The following is a 13,438-nucleotide window of genomic DNA, read 5'->3' as shown; positions in this document are numbered from 1 at the left end:
TATATATATATATATATATATAGTCTAAGATTAATAATTATAAGCATGAATGACAAAATATGAGCAAGGAAATTGAATAAATATTACGATAAAGTGAAGTATCAATTATTTATTGTCGCCTCCTTTAGAAGAGGCTCACTGGCGAGGCTCAACACGTTTTGAGCCTCGCTTTAGGGCTTAAGCTCAATTTAAGCACACCTTTGATAACACTCATTAAAGGGAGAATGAAACAGCTCTGCAGCAATACATTCGATGACATCGAATAAGTAGGATTACCTAGCTAACAGTGCAAATCCTTTGCTGGCTTGTTGTATGTAGACAACTTGACTAATATAAGGTTCTGAACTGAAGCGAACATCTTGCTGTTTAAGAAATTTGTCTCCAAGCATACGAGCAAGGTTCAAACCTAGTTAAGAGCAAGCAAATCAGTTGCTAATTGATCATCAAAATTATACAGGGGATACAAGCACAACAGAATCAAAAGATTCTACTCACCACATAGCCTCGTTTCCCCATCTTTTAAAGGATCCCCTGTTGCTTGGATGCGCAGCCTTTCAGCGTGACTAGTTATTCTGTGATCTTCGGTCATTTTTGTCTGCCTCCCATCAATACTGCCTCAAACAAAAACAGAACAGATGAGTTTCCCCCACCTTCGGCCGAATGAGTTGACAAGATATGGCATCAAGACACCATGTCGCACATATAACATATCACTATAGCCTAGTCCCTACAAATATGTACTGTAAATCAATCAACCACTAATCTTAAACTAGTTGGATCAGCCATACAAATTCAAGTCATCCATGCGGCCTATTCGGACCCATTTATTCGAATACTGAATAACCTTTTTTATAAGGTAAAATGGCGAACTAGCGATGCCTCAAAGTAAGGGTTCTCAAATAGCACACTATCCCTAAACGTACAATTTCTTCGATAACAAGTGGTGCTTGTGCCTATTTATGTACATGTCTACTTATACCAATACAGATTTCAGGTAACTATACTCACCAAAACATATGCAGATGGAGAATTGTCCCTGCTTGTATTTGGTAGACAATTTCAAAAGAGAGGAATTGCAGATGTTTTGAGAGCTTAGAGAATGATATGCAGAAGATCTAGTTGAACTTCATCTTACTGATCAAGTTGAACTTACCTTACTGCTATGTTATTGGTGTAATCAGATCTACTCTAATGACACTGTATCTATCATTGATGTTTTAGTTTCATTAAAGATAGAGAGAGTAGACACTAGAGCTCCTTGTAAATATTTTTTTTTGGGGGAATAACCGTGGTGTCCGGGCCAGCTTACGCACACCTCGACTAATTCCACGGGATACCTGCCACTTCTCACCAGCAACAGATACGGATACCTGCCACCTCCCACCAGCAACAGATACCAGGTAACTCTGCCCACCAAGGCTGTAACAGATGGGAAGAAATCACCTAATGTTTGCCTCTATTGGGAATTGAACCTGAGACCTCATGGTGCTCAATCTAACCCAATCTGAGAACTCCTTGTAAATATGATTTCAAAACTACCCAAGTACTGTTTTGATCCCTGATACAATACAAAGTTACTGATTTCCCAAAAAAATAATAATAATAATTAAAAAAAAAAACATAGGCAGATGGGAAAATCAGATAAATTTCCTTGTTGGGATTCAACTCTGATCTCTCATGGTGTTCCTTCTAGCATTATTGATTGCTAGACCACACCATGGGAAGAGCCTTAACATAAAAAGTGAAACACTAAAATTTTCATGAAAAACAATGGACTACATGCAAGAAACAATGATTAAATGTTAAATCCTAATTAGATGGTACTGCCTGAATAGATTCTTTCTTAGTTGTTCCAATTGTGTAGTGCTCTTAGAGTAAGTCTTCATCAAGGATTAGTGTTGCACCTACTGAACAAATGCATTTTAACGTCCATATAGGGCATGGTGAAACCAATTCCCCAAACTATTCCTATTTAATCCTCTATGCATGTTGTATGCACCTTTTGTCGGATGAGATCATCTAATCTTTGTATGATTGCACACCCATCATCACATCCGCATTTTTACGAAAATCATTTGATGAATATGTTGAGGTTTAGAGGCTCAATATCTACACTGATAACATTTTTGGTCTCACAACAATTTATGATGAAATTTTGCAGACCACATATTCCAATCATTAGGCCAAGTTAGAACTGCAACACATTAACAGAAATGGTTTATGTTCTTGTAACATTGCAAAATATTAAAGTGAAATCTCAATAATAAAGATACATGTTAATCTCACCAATAACATGGTGGGAGCAAACTTCAGCACCTAAAGATATTAGTTATTTTCTTGATTAAAAAATGATTAATCTTAACAATTCAAGGCATAAATCTCGAAAAATGTATATCATAGTTTGAAGTTCTAGTTGCCTGAACAGAAGCAATTGAGAAGATAAAACTATGATAACTATAGAAAATAGTACAAATGACTTCCTTGAGCATGTAAGGAGTACATAGATGGACAGTCCAGACCTAAGACAGGATTTCTGCACAGCTACTTAAACTGTGAACCAGAATATCTTTATTTTTAGTGACAATGTTCAATAACATCCACCTCTACTAATTGTCAGGCAACCAATTACAGCCCACAAGCATGGGCTTTGGGTAAATCTGCACGCCAAAGATGGGGGCATGGAGCAGATGAGTTCACACTCGCATTGAATGTTGTAGCTGGGATTCAACTATGCGATCTCCAGGTTGTTATTAATGAAATTTCATACTAACCAATTGAAGAAAATCAGACTACAGATGGATGAATCTGAGGAATTTTCCAACAGAAGGGGTATTTATACTAAAAGGTTGGTAACAGACCATGCAAAGCAAATAAGATCATTGACAAGAATGAAGAACTTCAAAAGCAACCAACTGCCATATTGAAACGCAGCCATGTATTTAACAGTCAGAAATGAAATTACTGATGGAAGTGTGATGACGCACTTTACAACACAAGCTGAATCTCCAACATTTGCACATTGCGCATAAAAATTTTCAGAACCATCAGCCCAAACCAGAAGCACTGTTGCAGTACATCCCTGACAGATTTGTTAAGGAAAATATTAGTAAATTCAACATACTAAAACCTATAACTGCTTTCACTCTTCCAAGCAAGAGCATGTAACTCTAACAGTGATGTGCAGCATGAACTTAATAATCAAACAATAGGCAAGAAACATGATTACAACGGAAATCTGCCTAACCACAAAATTCAGCCGCTCAACTGACAACGTTCATACAAATAAACTTGCAACACACCGAGAGATAAAGCTTTAATCAGGTGAATAAGGCTTATAAGAATTTACAGAATAAGTCTAGGTAAAAACCTCATAGTGGTGATCTATACTTGCTTCAGTTTGAGAGAACGCCTCTCTAAGAACATCTGAAGCATCAGATTGTGATAATACCCTCTCCCTTCTATATGAATCTGACAGGATGCCAGCAACCATCTGAGGCATTATTCTGTATAGGGACAACAAAAACCACAATAAAATTAGCAACACAGGAGTGACGAAAAAATTGTGAGCTAGCAAAGACAAACTAGCGAGGAATTCAGGAAATTTAACTAAAGATTCAATTTTAAAATTCATTTCAAAATTTCAATGACTAAAGAAGATGTGCTATCATCCAGAATATAGAATGTTTCTCAGGACATTTTCTCCATAATCCAAGAAAATTACAGCCTATATCATTGGCAGAAAAATGACCAATTGCTTTATGACTTGTAAACGAAGAAAATTTCATGTTTGATCTCTGTATAAAGATTACCTTTTATTTTTAGTGGTGGAATTACCTAACATATGGTTTCTTTATATAAAGATCACATAACATAGTGATTATAACTTACTTGCTGACAGACGCCGCAGCATCTGCTCCTCCGTGTCCGTCACATATCCCAAACAATCCAAACTACAATGTCAAATATACAAATCTTTTGGTTATTATATTTTGACCGGAAAAATAAAATAAATCTTCCAATTGTAAAACCTTATCCATCCCCGGAAGAGGCCAGTGGTAATAGCAAACATCTTCCATAGGCAGCTTCTTTCCTCCTCGACGTACAGCCATGGCATCTGACGCGATACCAATCCCAAATGGGACCTGATCATTTTGGGATCTAATCTGCACCTGGAAGAGAAAAAATCACATGACAATGAGCACCTATACACACGCTTGCAATCATACATTAGTTAGGTGTGACATGTATTATCATCTTCGTTAAGGTACTTATTACCAATTTTCTATTTTGGTTTGTGCAGGAGACAAGTAAACTTTTCTGAAATATTATACATATAAACAGTTTAGTGACTTAAACCAAGCTCATGATTAATTGACTCAAATATGCTAGGTTTTCCGCCCAAAATTAGCAGTAGGTTACTTGAGGGGTCACGGTTGTTCACTAACACTCTTTTAAGTGTATACAATAGTAAAGGCATACTATACCTGAATACTAATCATCTTCCTACTACTGCTTCCCATCCAAAAGAACTAAAACGGATTACAAGGGCAAGATTGACCAACTCTGGCCCAGATTTAGGTATTGAACATTTTTTTGATATGACATGGAGCAGTTACAGCTTACCGAGGACATGACTCTAGATAGGAAGGTGTGGAGGACTAGAGGTGTGCATCGGTCGGTTCGGTTCGATTTTATATATATTATCGGTTCGGTTTATTGGTTTTCAGTTTTTAAATATGCTAAACCAATAAGATATTTTTTATCGATTTTCAGTTTATCGGTTTTTAATCCTTGATGGTTCGGTTTTCGGTTTGACCGATAAAAAAATACTCATAAAATAGAAATAGTAGTAACTAACATGAAAAAAACCGCATCTTAGTTGCAACCAAAAATCCTACATGATGTGTTTTAATTTACGAGAACCTTCAAGTTTGAACTAAACGTTGTTAGGAGAAATTAAGAGTTTGTATAATTGAAATAATAGGTTTGTTTTTTAATATATCTATATTCTTACTGGGTTATCAGTTTACCCAATAACCCAATAAGAAAAAATTGAACCAAACCAATAACCCAATAAATTTTTTTATAAAACCATTAAAAAAATGTTAACCCAATAAACCAATAACATTTTTATCGGTCGGTTCGGTTTTTGCACATCCCTATGGAGGACACGTATTAGGGTAGAAGGTTAGTAGGATGGGGGCTAGTAATTGTAGCATTTCACAGGTAGTATCTTCTTCTTGGAGTTTTTGGGTGTTGTTTGTGGTTTCGGTTAAATTGTTGGTGGTATTATTTGGTGATAATCTTGCTTCTACTATTGTCTGTTGTTTTGTTACCGTCTGTTGTTTTTGTTACTACCTTGTGTTTCTTGTTCTTATATTATGTCTTCTCCTATGTTGTTTGGTCTCAAGCAGGGGATCTATCGCAAACAATCTCTCTACCTCCCCTCTGAGGTAGTGATATGGACTGTGTACATTCTACCCTCCCCAGAACCCACTATGTGGGAATATGCTGGGTATGTTGTTATTGTTGTTGTTTAATTGATATTGACCAATTTACTTTGATAATAAAAAATGTATTTTGGGTTGTGTATAAAGACATCCAAAAAAAAAAAGCTAGAATCTTAAACTATCAATCGGGGCCAAAAGAGGATGTATTCACTCTCCAAAACGTCAGTAGGTAAATCTTCCTGTAAAGAAGTTAATATAAACTTGTTAAGAATCACTCCTTCCCGCTCTATCCTTAAATCATTTGTTTCATTCAGTCGGACTTATATTCCTTGGACAAACAGTGCAATCAGCTTTCTGGAAATATCAGATATTGCTTTTTTATCAAAGTACAAATAAATATTCCAAAAATATTTTTGGATAAACCGTAATATATCCACACCAGTGTTTTCACACAGCCACACACCTCGAGTAACTCAATGCATATCTACTACCTCTCAACAATACCAGTACAGGATTACTATGCCAACCAAGACTTGAGCAAATGCAAAAATTCAACTAGTGTCCCTTTGCTAGGATTCAATTCTTGGTTCCAAGGCTGTGATTGCAGCTTTTTGACCACTAGAATAAGTTGGAGTAGAACAGACACAGGCACTACAAGTTTAGCCAACGAGGTAAGAGTGACGTTGAGGTGAGATGGATATTGAGGTAACTAAATGTAGAATGTTGGGGCTCTTTCTTTGGTAAAGTCTAAATATTTTTTTTGGTAAAGAGTGAATGTTGGGCACTAAAGCTCAACATATCCACAAGAGGAGTATTGCAGAGATGCAAATACTTAGATGGATTAAGTCATACAAGATTAGATAAGATCATAAATGCTCACATCCATTATAAGGTGCAAGCAACACATAAATGATAAAATGAAAAACAATCTTGAGCTGGCTTGGCCACATTTTACGTAGACCTCTAGATGCACACGGTTCTTAAATGTGAGAACATGATGATTGAAGGTGTTAAAAGAGGAAGAGTTGGATCTAAAGACATATGGAAAGAGATTAACTCAACATATTTAGGTTATTTCTGAATACTGGCAGATTTAGCAAAAGCTAGAAAAAATGGAAGTTAAAATCCCTATATGTGATACCAACTAGAAGACTAGTTGCTTACGAGAAGACGCTTAGTATATTAGAGATATAAGCACGAGTGTTTAGAGAACTCCAGTGTGACGTAATCTTTAAGTACTTAGCATGATATATTTTGGACCCAAACCGAGCATTTATGATATCATTCATACCGCGACCCCAACTAGCTTGGGATTGATGCATAGTTCTTGTGTTAGATCAACATTTTATATTGAAAACCCATGCTAGGACTCATAGTTTGCATTTGCATCATGCTAAAAAATTACTTTAATCCTTTCTGAAATCCAACTCTATTATTCACCATGATTGGTTTCAACTCTCATTTAATCAAGAGAGATCAAATTATCCATGATCAATAAGTAGCTCAGTTTAGAACTTTCAACATTCTGTACACGTGAAATGAACCGATTTGGTTTCTTCACGTGATCGGTTCTGGAAAAGAACTTAAAACACCTCATCAACTTCCCTCGCCTCCATTCCATCTTCAATACTCGTTGGGAACCACGCACCCCTACGTCATGCAACTTTACTATGACCCCCTGAAAATGAACTTCTCAACCCAATACAAAAGCTGCTCTAATAGCCACTAATTTGCAAGGGATAGATTTGTGGCAAGGAGATAAGAGGGACAAAGCATGATAGAAATGGTGGATGGATAGCATCAATGAGGAAGCCATGGAGAGAGCACAAAAATTGTGCCTCAAAGGAGGCTAAGCATTTTCTTCTCCTTTTCTGGATTAGTAATATGTCGAGCATAGAATTCAACTGTTGTCATTAGGACACTTTTTTCTTTGTGGAGGTGACAGGAAGGATGCTAGAGCACAGGGTGTCCATTATTGAGTTTCCCTTCTTGCTGGTACATTTTGACTATAGCATACTTTGTTCTCACAGCAACTTCTTGGTCGACAATTGTGCAAAAAATAAATTCTACTAACTTTCCAAATAGCCAGCAGCCGGCCTTGAATATAGTTACACATGGAAGTATTAAAAAGCAAAGATACTGTCCCTTTTAAAGCTGGTGCCTTTATTTAGTGGGGAGGATCACCAAGGAATTGATTGTTTGTTTATTCATTTATTTTGTGGGAGGGGGATGAGTCCATCTTGAACGAGGAAACTTAACATAGTGACAGCAGCACAAAGTCCATTCACTTACAAATATTCTCGAAGTTGTGCCAAGTGTTATAATGTCCCCATTTGCAAGCTCAACTGGATCACCCCACTGTCTGCTCCCAGAATGAGGATTATGCGCAGCATGGGAATTTACGAGTGTGCCATTCAAGCTACCCATGTCAACCAGCTCCCACCTCAATTTCTGAAAAAATAAAAGTGAAAGGTGTCGTCTATTATATTTTCTTTTGCAAATCAATGGCTAATAAACAATACAACATGTTAATAATATCCGCCAAGATCCATAAGAATCCATAATTTTCAATGGACATACATTTATATTCCAGTTTATCATTGCATGCTTGCCAGAAACCTCCGAATCCTTCACCAAGATATCACTAGGTGTCACTCTTCCAAGAGTAAGTGGAAGCTTAGATGTATCTGTTGACTGCACAGAATGTTGAAGACCTTGACAGGGTCCTGAGATAACCTCCAGCACGAGGATGCTTCCTGCACTTCTAAAAGAAAAATATGATGACACTGTTTACACACGCTTCTAATCAAAAGAGTAAAAAAACATCAAGCACTTGTCACCGTGATAGAAGAAATTACTTTGATCTTTCCTATCTTTTGGAGCAAAATCTCCGAACTTTTCATTCTGTATTGCCAAATTTGATCTGTACTTTACATCTTCTGCTCTGATGTGTATCTGTTCTTCTGCTAACTGATTAAATGCAAGTGGACGCTTAAGCGTCTGGCCAACAGAAATATCTTCTGAAGTATCACAAACATCCAGAACAAAACTGTCGCCTGGAAAAAGCAATTGATGTTATGAACTACACGGAATAAAAGGCCAATCAACAAGGAAGGACGGCATTATATACTATGTGTTAATTGAGGATTTATGGAGGTCAGCCTTTGTTTATGAACAAGTCCCTGTGACCAGGGTGAACCATAAGCCCCTTGATTCTGGTGACCACCTGCATCATGAGCATAACCTCTAGAATATTCATGACTCTGGTTTTCAACTATATGCAAATCATCTGAAATAAGAGGCCTCTCTATATCTTCAGCCTACATAAAAGATAAAAAAACAGCAATTTCAAAAGAATGAACCAGAAAGGGTGTGGGGAATGAAGAGTCAAACTTATATTTTACAATCATGAATGATGAAATAACTAGGAAGACATTAAGGCAACCACAGAATATGTAGTAGCTCCAGCAGCATCCTATGAAGTTATTCATATGAGACAGAGAGTCAAAAGTAAATACTCTTGCATAAGAATAAGATGGTCCACAACCTACATTACTGGTCTTTTTTGTTGTTTTTGTTCTTGTAGGTGGGGGTTCAAACAGTTTAATAAGTACATCCAAATCTTCTGTAAAGAACAAAAGAATTTCACAGAGATACAGAATGCCTAAAAAGACCAAACCATGAGAAGGTTAAAAAATTTATCCATGTGCATTTATATGCTGACAGTTGTCAGATTCTATCAAGCCAAGACACAGGGACAAGGCAAGTACTTAGAAGTTTGGCTGGCCAACTAGAATTTTAACAACTTCATAGACAAAAATAACAATGGATATATGTAAAAACAAGAAAGAACTTGTAAGAGGTGGGCTTAGTTATTGTTGTTTATTTTTATTAGGCCTAGGAGTGGACATTATTTGGTTAAAATTGAAGAAACCGTCCACCAAAGTTTTCGGTTTTTTGGGCCTGTTCATTGTTGAATGTTTTCAAATATCGGTTTGATTTCCACAGTTGAAAACTTCGGTTAACTGAAAAACCAAAGTTACTGGTTAGGTGTTCCTTGAATTTTGGATCTGCATCTGTTAGTCCATTCAATTAGCCTCCACTCTAGCACTTTCAGCCAAAAGCTTACCATCTCAAGAACCAAGGATTTTACTCTTCATCTGTCACACGACCCATTTTACGCAACAAGAATTCGGAGGTCCTATGCTCTAAGCGACGATACTCATCTCAGCTCGCAACTTGTTTGATAGAACTCCCCATAGAAGCATTCATAAATTTAATTTCAATCAAGTTGGACTTGGGCGAATAGCAAGACTAGAAACATAAAAGTTTTTTATCTGTTTCAAGGTCTTCTTATTTTTTTTTGAAAAAACCCAGCTGGAAATGTTCAAACAAGGAAACTGAACTGGACTTTAGAAAAGCCGAATCAAACCGAATTAATTTTACTTCAGGTTTGGTTTGTAATTTCGAAGACCCAAAACCGAACCGATCGAACCCACCCCTAATTACGCATGCGTCATTCAGAAGCTTTTATTCTGGTTAGCGATCATCATGTTTATGGAAATATGAGCCTGCGGTTTAGAAAACTCCAAATTTGCTTTAAAGGACAAATTATTTAGTAGATGAAATTAACATGAAAAGTGAAACGGCTATAGAGACTTCATTCAGCTGACCTCAGCTAAACTGAAGTTGAGGCTTGATTAATAATAAATGAAGATTTCTATTGATACTATCTGTAGATGATATCTAGGTTCATAGCAGATCTCATCTGTTCTTTTGGATCTTATGAAAAAAAGAAAATACTCCTATTCCTTTTTAATCTATTCCAAAAAGAATGACATACTTTTCCTTTTAAAAAGGATTAATCTTCTCTTTTGGATATTATGAAAAAAATATACTACTCCGGTTCCTTTTTAATATACTCCAAAAAGAATTGACATACTTTTCCTTTTAAAAAGGATTACACATTTCTATATACGGGAACTCTTAGGCAGCATTTTTTTTTTTTAAGATTCAGACGTCTGAATCTAAATGCCTGAATGCACATCTGAATGATTAAGATGTTATCTCTAGATCTGAAAACTAAATGACTAAGACTGTTTGTTTTTCATCATCTAAATGTGCAGAATATTTTTATTTATATATATAATAAAATAAAAAATACAATTCAAATAAAAAATTAATTATATATTAGAAAAGTATGTAATTTAATACAATAAAATTATTATTTGATTGAGAAAAAACATTTATGTTTATTAGTGATAGTGAAGATGGTTTATAATGGTGATTGCGATGACAATGATTGATGTTAATGATTAATAATATTGGTGGTAATAGTTGTGATGGTTGGTATTGTAGTGACTGTTATGATGGTGGCGATTGTGGTGGTGGTAGTGGTTGTGATGTAACGTTGCTTGATGTTAGTAGTTTGAGGTGTTGATTGTGTTGGCTGAAACATGAATGCATGATGGTTGACGATGTGTCGGTGCTAGTTGGAGATGTTTGTTGTGATGGTGGAGATGATTATTAGTAGAGATAAATTGTAGCGATGGTAGTGGTTGAAGTGGTGGTAGAGGTGGCGTTAATAGTGACAATGGTGGTGGCGGCCGAAGAATGTGTGAAGATTGTGATGTATTAGTGGTAGTTAGCAGTGGTGCTAGTTGTGATAGACGAGTTGGTCGATCTTAGGGATTGACCGGTAGTGGTTGATGATGGTGGTGGTGTTAACGGCGGTGGTGGCAGTGAATATAATTAGAATAATAGAGGTAATAGGTGTGGTAGCGGTTGACAATAGTGATTCATAGCGATATTTGTTATCGATGGTGGTTGTGATGGTGGAGGTGGTTGGTGGTGGTGGGTGGTGATTGATAATGGCGGCGATAACAGAGGTGGTTAGTGGTGGTTAGTGGTGGTGACTGCTGATTATGAATAGAGTGGTGAATATTATCCAATACTAGAATATCTCTTCAGACCTATTAAGACCTGGTTCTAGATCTAAATGATTCAGACCTATTAAGAGCTAAAATCTTCATAAAAAACAAATACACATAATGGTCTGAAGTTTGAACCATTCAGATTCAAACCTCTATTAATGAACAATGATCCTATAGGCAGAGAAATATCATGTCATGTCTACAACCACAAGTTCTAGCTGTACTTTTAGTGTGTGCCAAAGGTTCTCTTTCTCCCTTAAACTTCGCACCAAGTCAAATACTATCATATATAATGAAACCTAGGGAGTAGTAAATACCTAGATGACTAGTCAAATATATTATACGCCCATGCTACTTCCCTGCATATGCAATGACTGATGAAGTAGGAAATAGCTCTTTATAATAATTCTAGAAATTCATATGAGGTTCCTCCAAAAGCCTCAACTGTACCTCAACAGATACACACCATGTCAAAAACTACATTAGGGACCATAAAACAGAATTTTGAACTGTAAGTACTTGACTACATACCAAGTAACATCTTATGGGAGATACGCGAAAATCGCCTCTTAGAACCTCTTACGTAACCAACCACATAACCTGACATAACAATGTAGATTGCTCTTCGAATAAACAAAGAAGTTCCACGTTCCATTCCCCTAGAACTCTAATTGCTCGGTCATTATGGGATCGCATTCGCATTCAGTTCCTGATCGAACAAAAAGAAACTTCTCCAAGTCTCAGATTTTCTCCTCTGTCTAAACTTGTTCTCCTAAACACCACGTGAAAAACATAGTGTCCCTAAATATAGAAACCAGGCTGGGCTAGTCCACATTCAATTCAGAAAATGCACTAAAATAAGCAACAATACCAGCTTCCGAAACCAATAAAGTTTCATACTATGCATCCGCAAATACTACCGCGTAAACCAAAAATCATGATCTATCAATATTCCATCTCCCATCATATTAGAACTATTATCAATCACCAAACTACACCTCAATTCCAAATAAAGATGGGTTAGTTATCTTAATCCTTATTAATAAACCCTAGCAAATTTAATCCAAATCAAGAAAAGTCACAATCTTGATTACATCCCACCATATTAGGAACAAACAAAAAAGTTTTTTTCAGGTCAGCCATAATCAAAACCCCAATAACCCAATCACAGGGGAAAAAAAAACACTTTTTGTATCATCCAACAATAAACAATAAGCAAAACCCCCAAGAACCCAATTGCAAAAAAGATCATTTATTGGATGAAAAAAGAAAAGGAAAAGGGGGTTCACCTTTTTATTGCTAAAGGGGAGAGAGTTGGAGGAGACATGAGAAGAGTAAAAGAAACGCCATGGCTTATATCTGCAGGCGATGAGGATAATAAGGAGGATGAAAAGGAGCATAACAACAATAAGAAGAAGACCCTCGTTTGATAAGAAGAGAATGTTGTTGGTGGTAAGAGTGGTCATGGTGATGCTAACATCATCAACATCAGCAGCACCTGGCATAGCGATGAACCCTCACCGTACGTGATGATGATTATGAGAGAGAATTTCAACTACTTCTATATTTCTCTCTATTTCTATCAAATCTAACCAACCCCTCTCTCTCTCTCTCTCGGCTTTGCGAGAAGCTCGCTTTGAAATGGTCGCATTTATTTTGATCCTCTTTGTTTTCTCCTTCCCCACCTCTTTTATATCTACAAATTCTTTTTTTTATATTGATTTCATTCAACCAAAAGGGTCAATGCCTTCAACCATGTAAAGTGGCGTAAAAATAACCTTCCTCTATTTATTGGGCTTAAAATATTTTTTTCATCTACAATCTAAAATATCTTTCTCACCTATCTATTGTATCTAAAATGCCCTTCTCATCTATCTATTGAACCTATTTTATCATTTTATTTAGGCAAATTATATAAAAAAATCATCCATAAAACTTAATTACATAAATAATAGTACTTTTTTTATATTGCAAAAATAATATTTTTTTCATATATAGCCATTTTAAAAAATCAAAAGGATAATTATAATTCTTAATTTAATACAATAACTAATT

The 13,438-nt window shown here is 36.1% G+C and overlaps 1 protein-coding gene across 1 annotated transcript in view; it reads right to left on the bottom strand.

Annotated features, from left to right (window-relative positions):
• The window catches only part of LOC107859324 (protein phosphatase 2C 70), a 17,319-nt gene extending 4,207 nt beyond the window's left edge, over positions 1-13,112 (bottom strand). Inside the window, exons 1-11 of the mRNA XM_047407728.1 lie at positions 12,673-13,112; positions 8,581-8,770; positions 8,309-8,506; positions 8,031-8,206; positions 7,743-7,901; positions 4,029-4,169; positions 3,889-3,950; positions 3,368-3,503; positions 2,985-3,079; positions 496-611; positions 277-406 (exon numbers count right to left, since the gene is read on the bottom strand). Of these exons, the coding sequence (XP_047263684.1) occupies positions 277-406; positions 496-611; positions 2,985-3,079; positions 3,368-3,503; positions 3,889-3,950; positions 4,029-4,169; positions 7,743-7,901; positions 8,031-8,206; positions 8,309-8,506; positions 8,581-8,770; positions 12,673-12,888 (1,619 nt within the window). The 5' untranslated portion in view covers positions 12,889-13,112. The remainder of the gene's footprint in view (positions 1-276; positions 407-495; positions 612-2,984; positions 3,080-3,367; positions 3,504-3,888; positions 3,951-4,028; positions 4,170-7,742; positions 7,902-8,030; positions 8,207-8,308; positions 8,507-8,580; positions 8,771-12,672) is intronic.
• Positions 13,113-13,438: the final 326 nt, after the last annotated feature.

This window comes from Capsicum annuum, chromosome 1 (genome assembly GCF_002878395.1).
Source record: "Capsicum annuum cultivar UCD-10X-F1 chromosome 1, UCD10Xv1.1, whole genome shotgun sequence".
NCBI classification, from domain to species: domain Eukaryota; kingdom Viridiplantae; phylum Streptophyta; class Magnoliopsida; order Solanales; family Solanaceae; genus Capsicum; species Capsicum annuum.
This window is presented reverse-complemented; position numbering and strand designations above follow the sequence as displayed.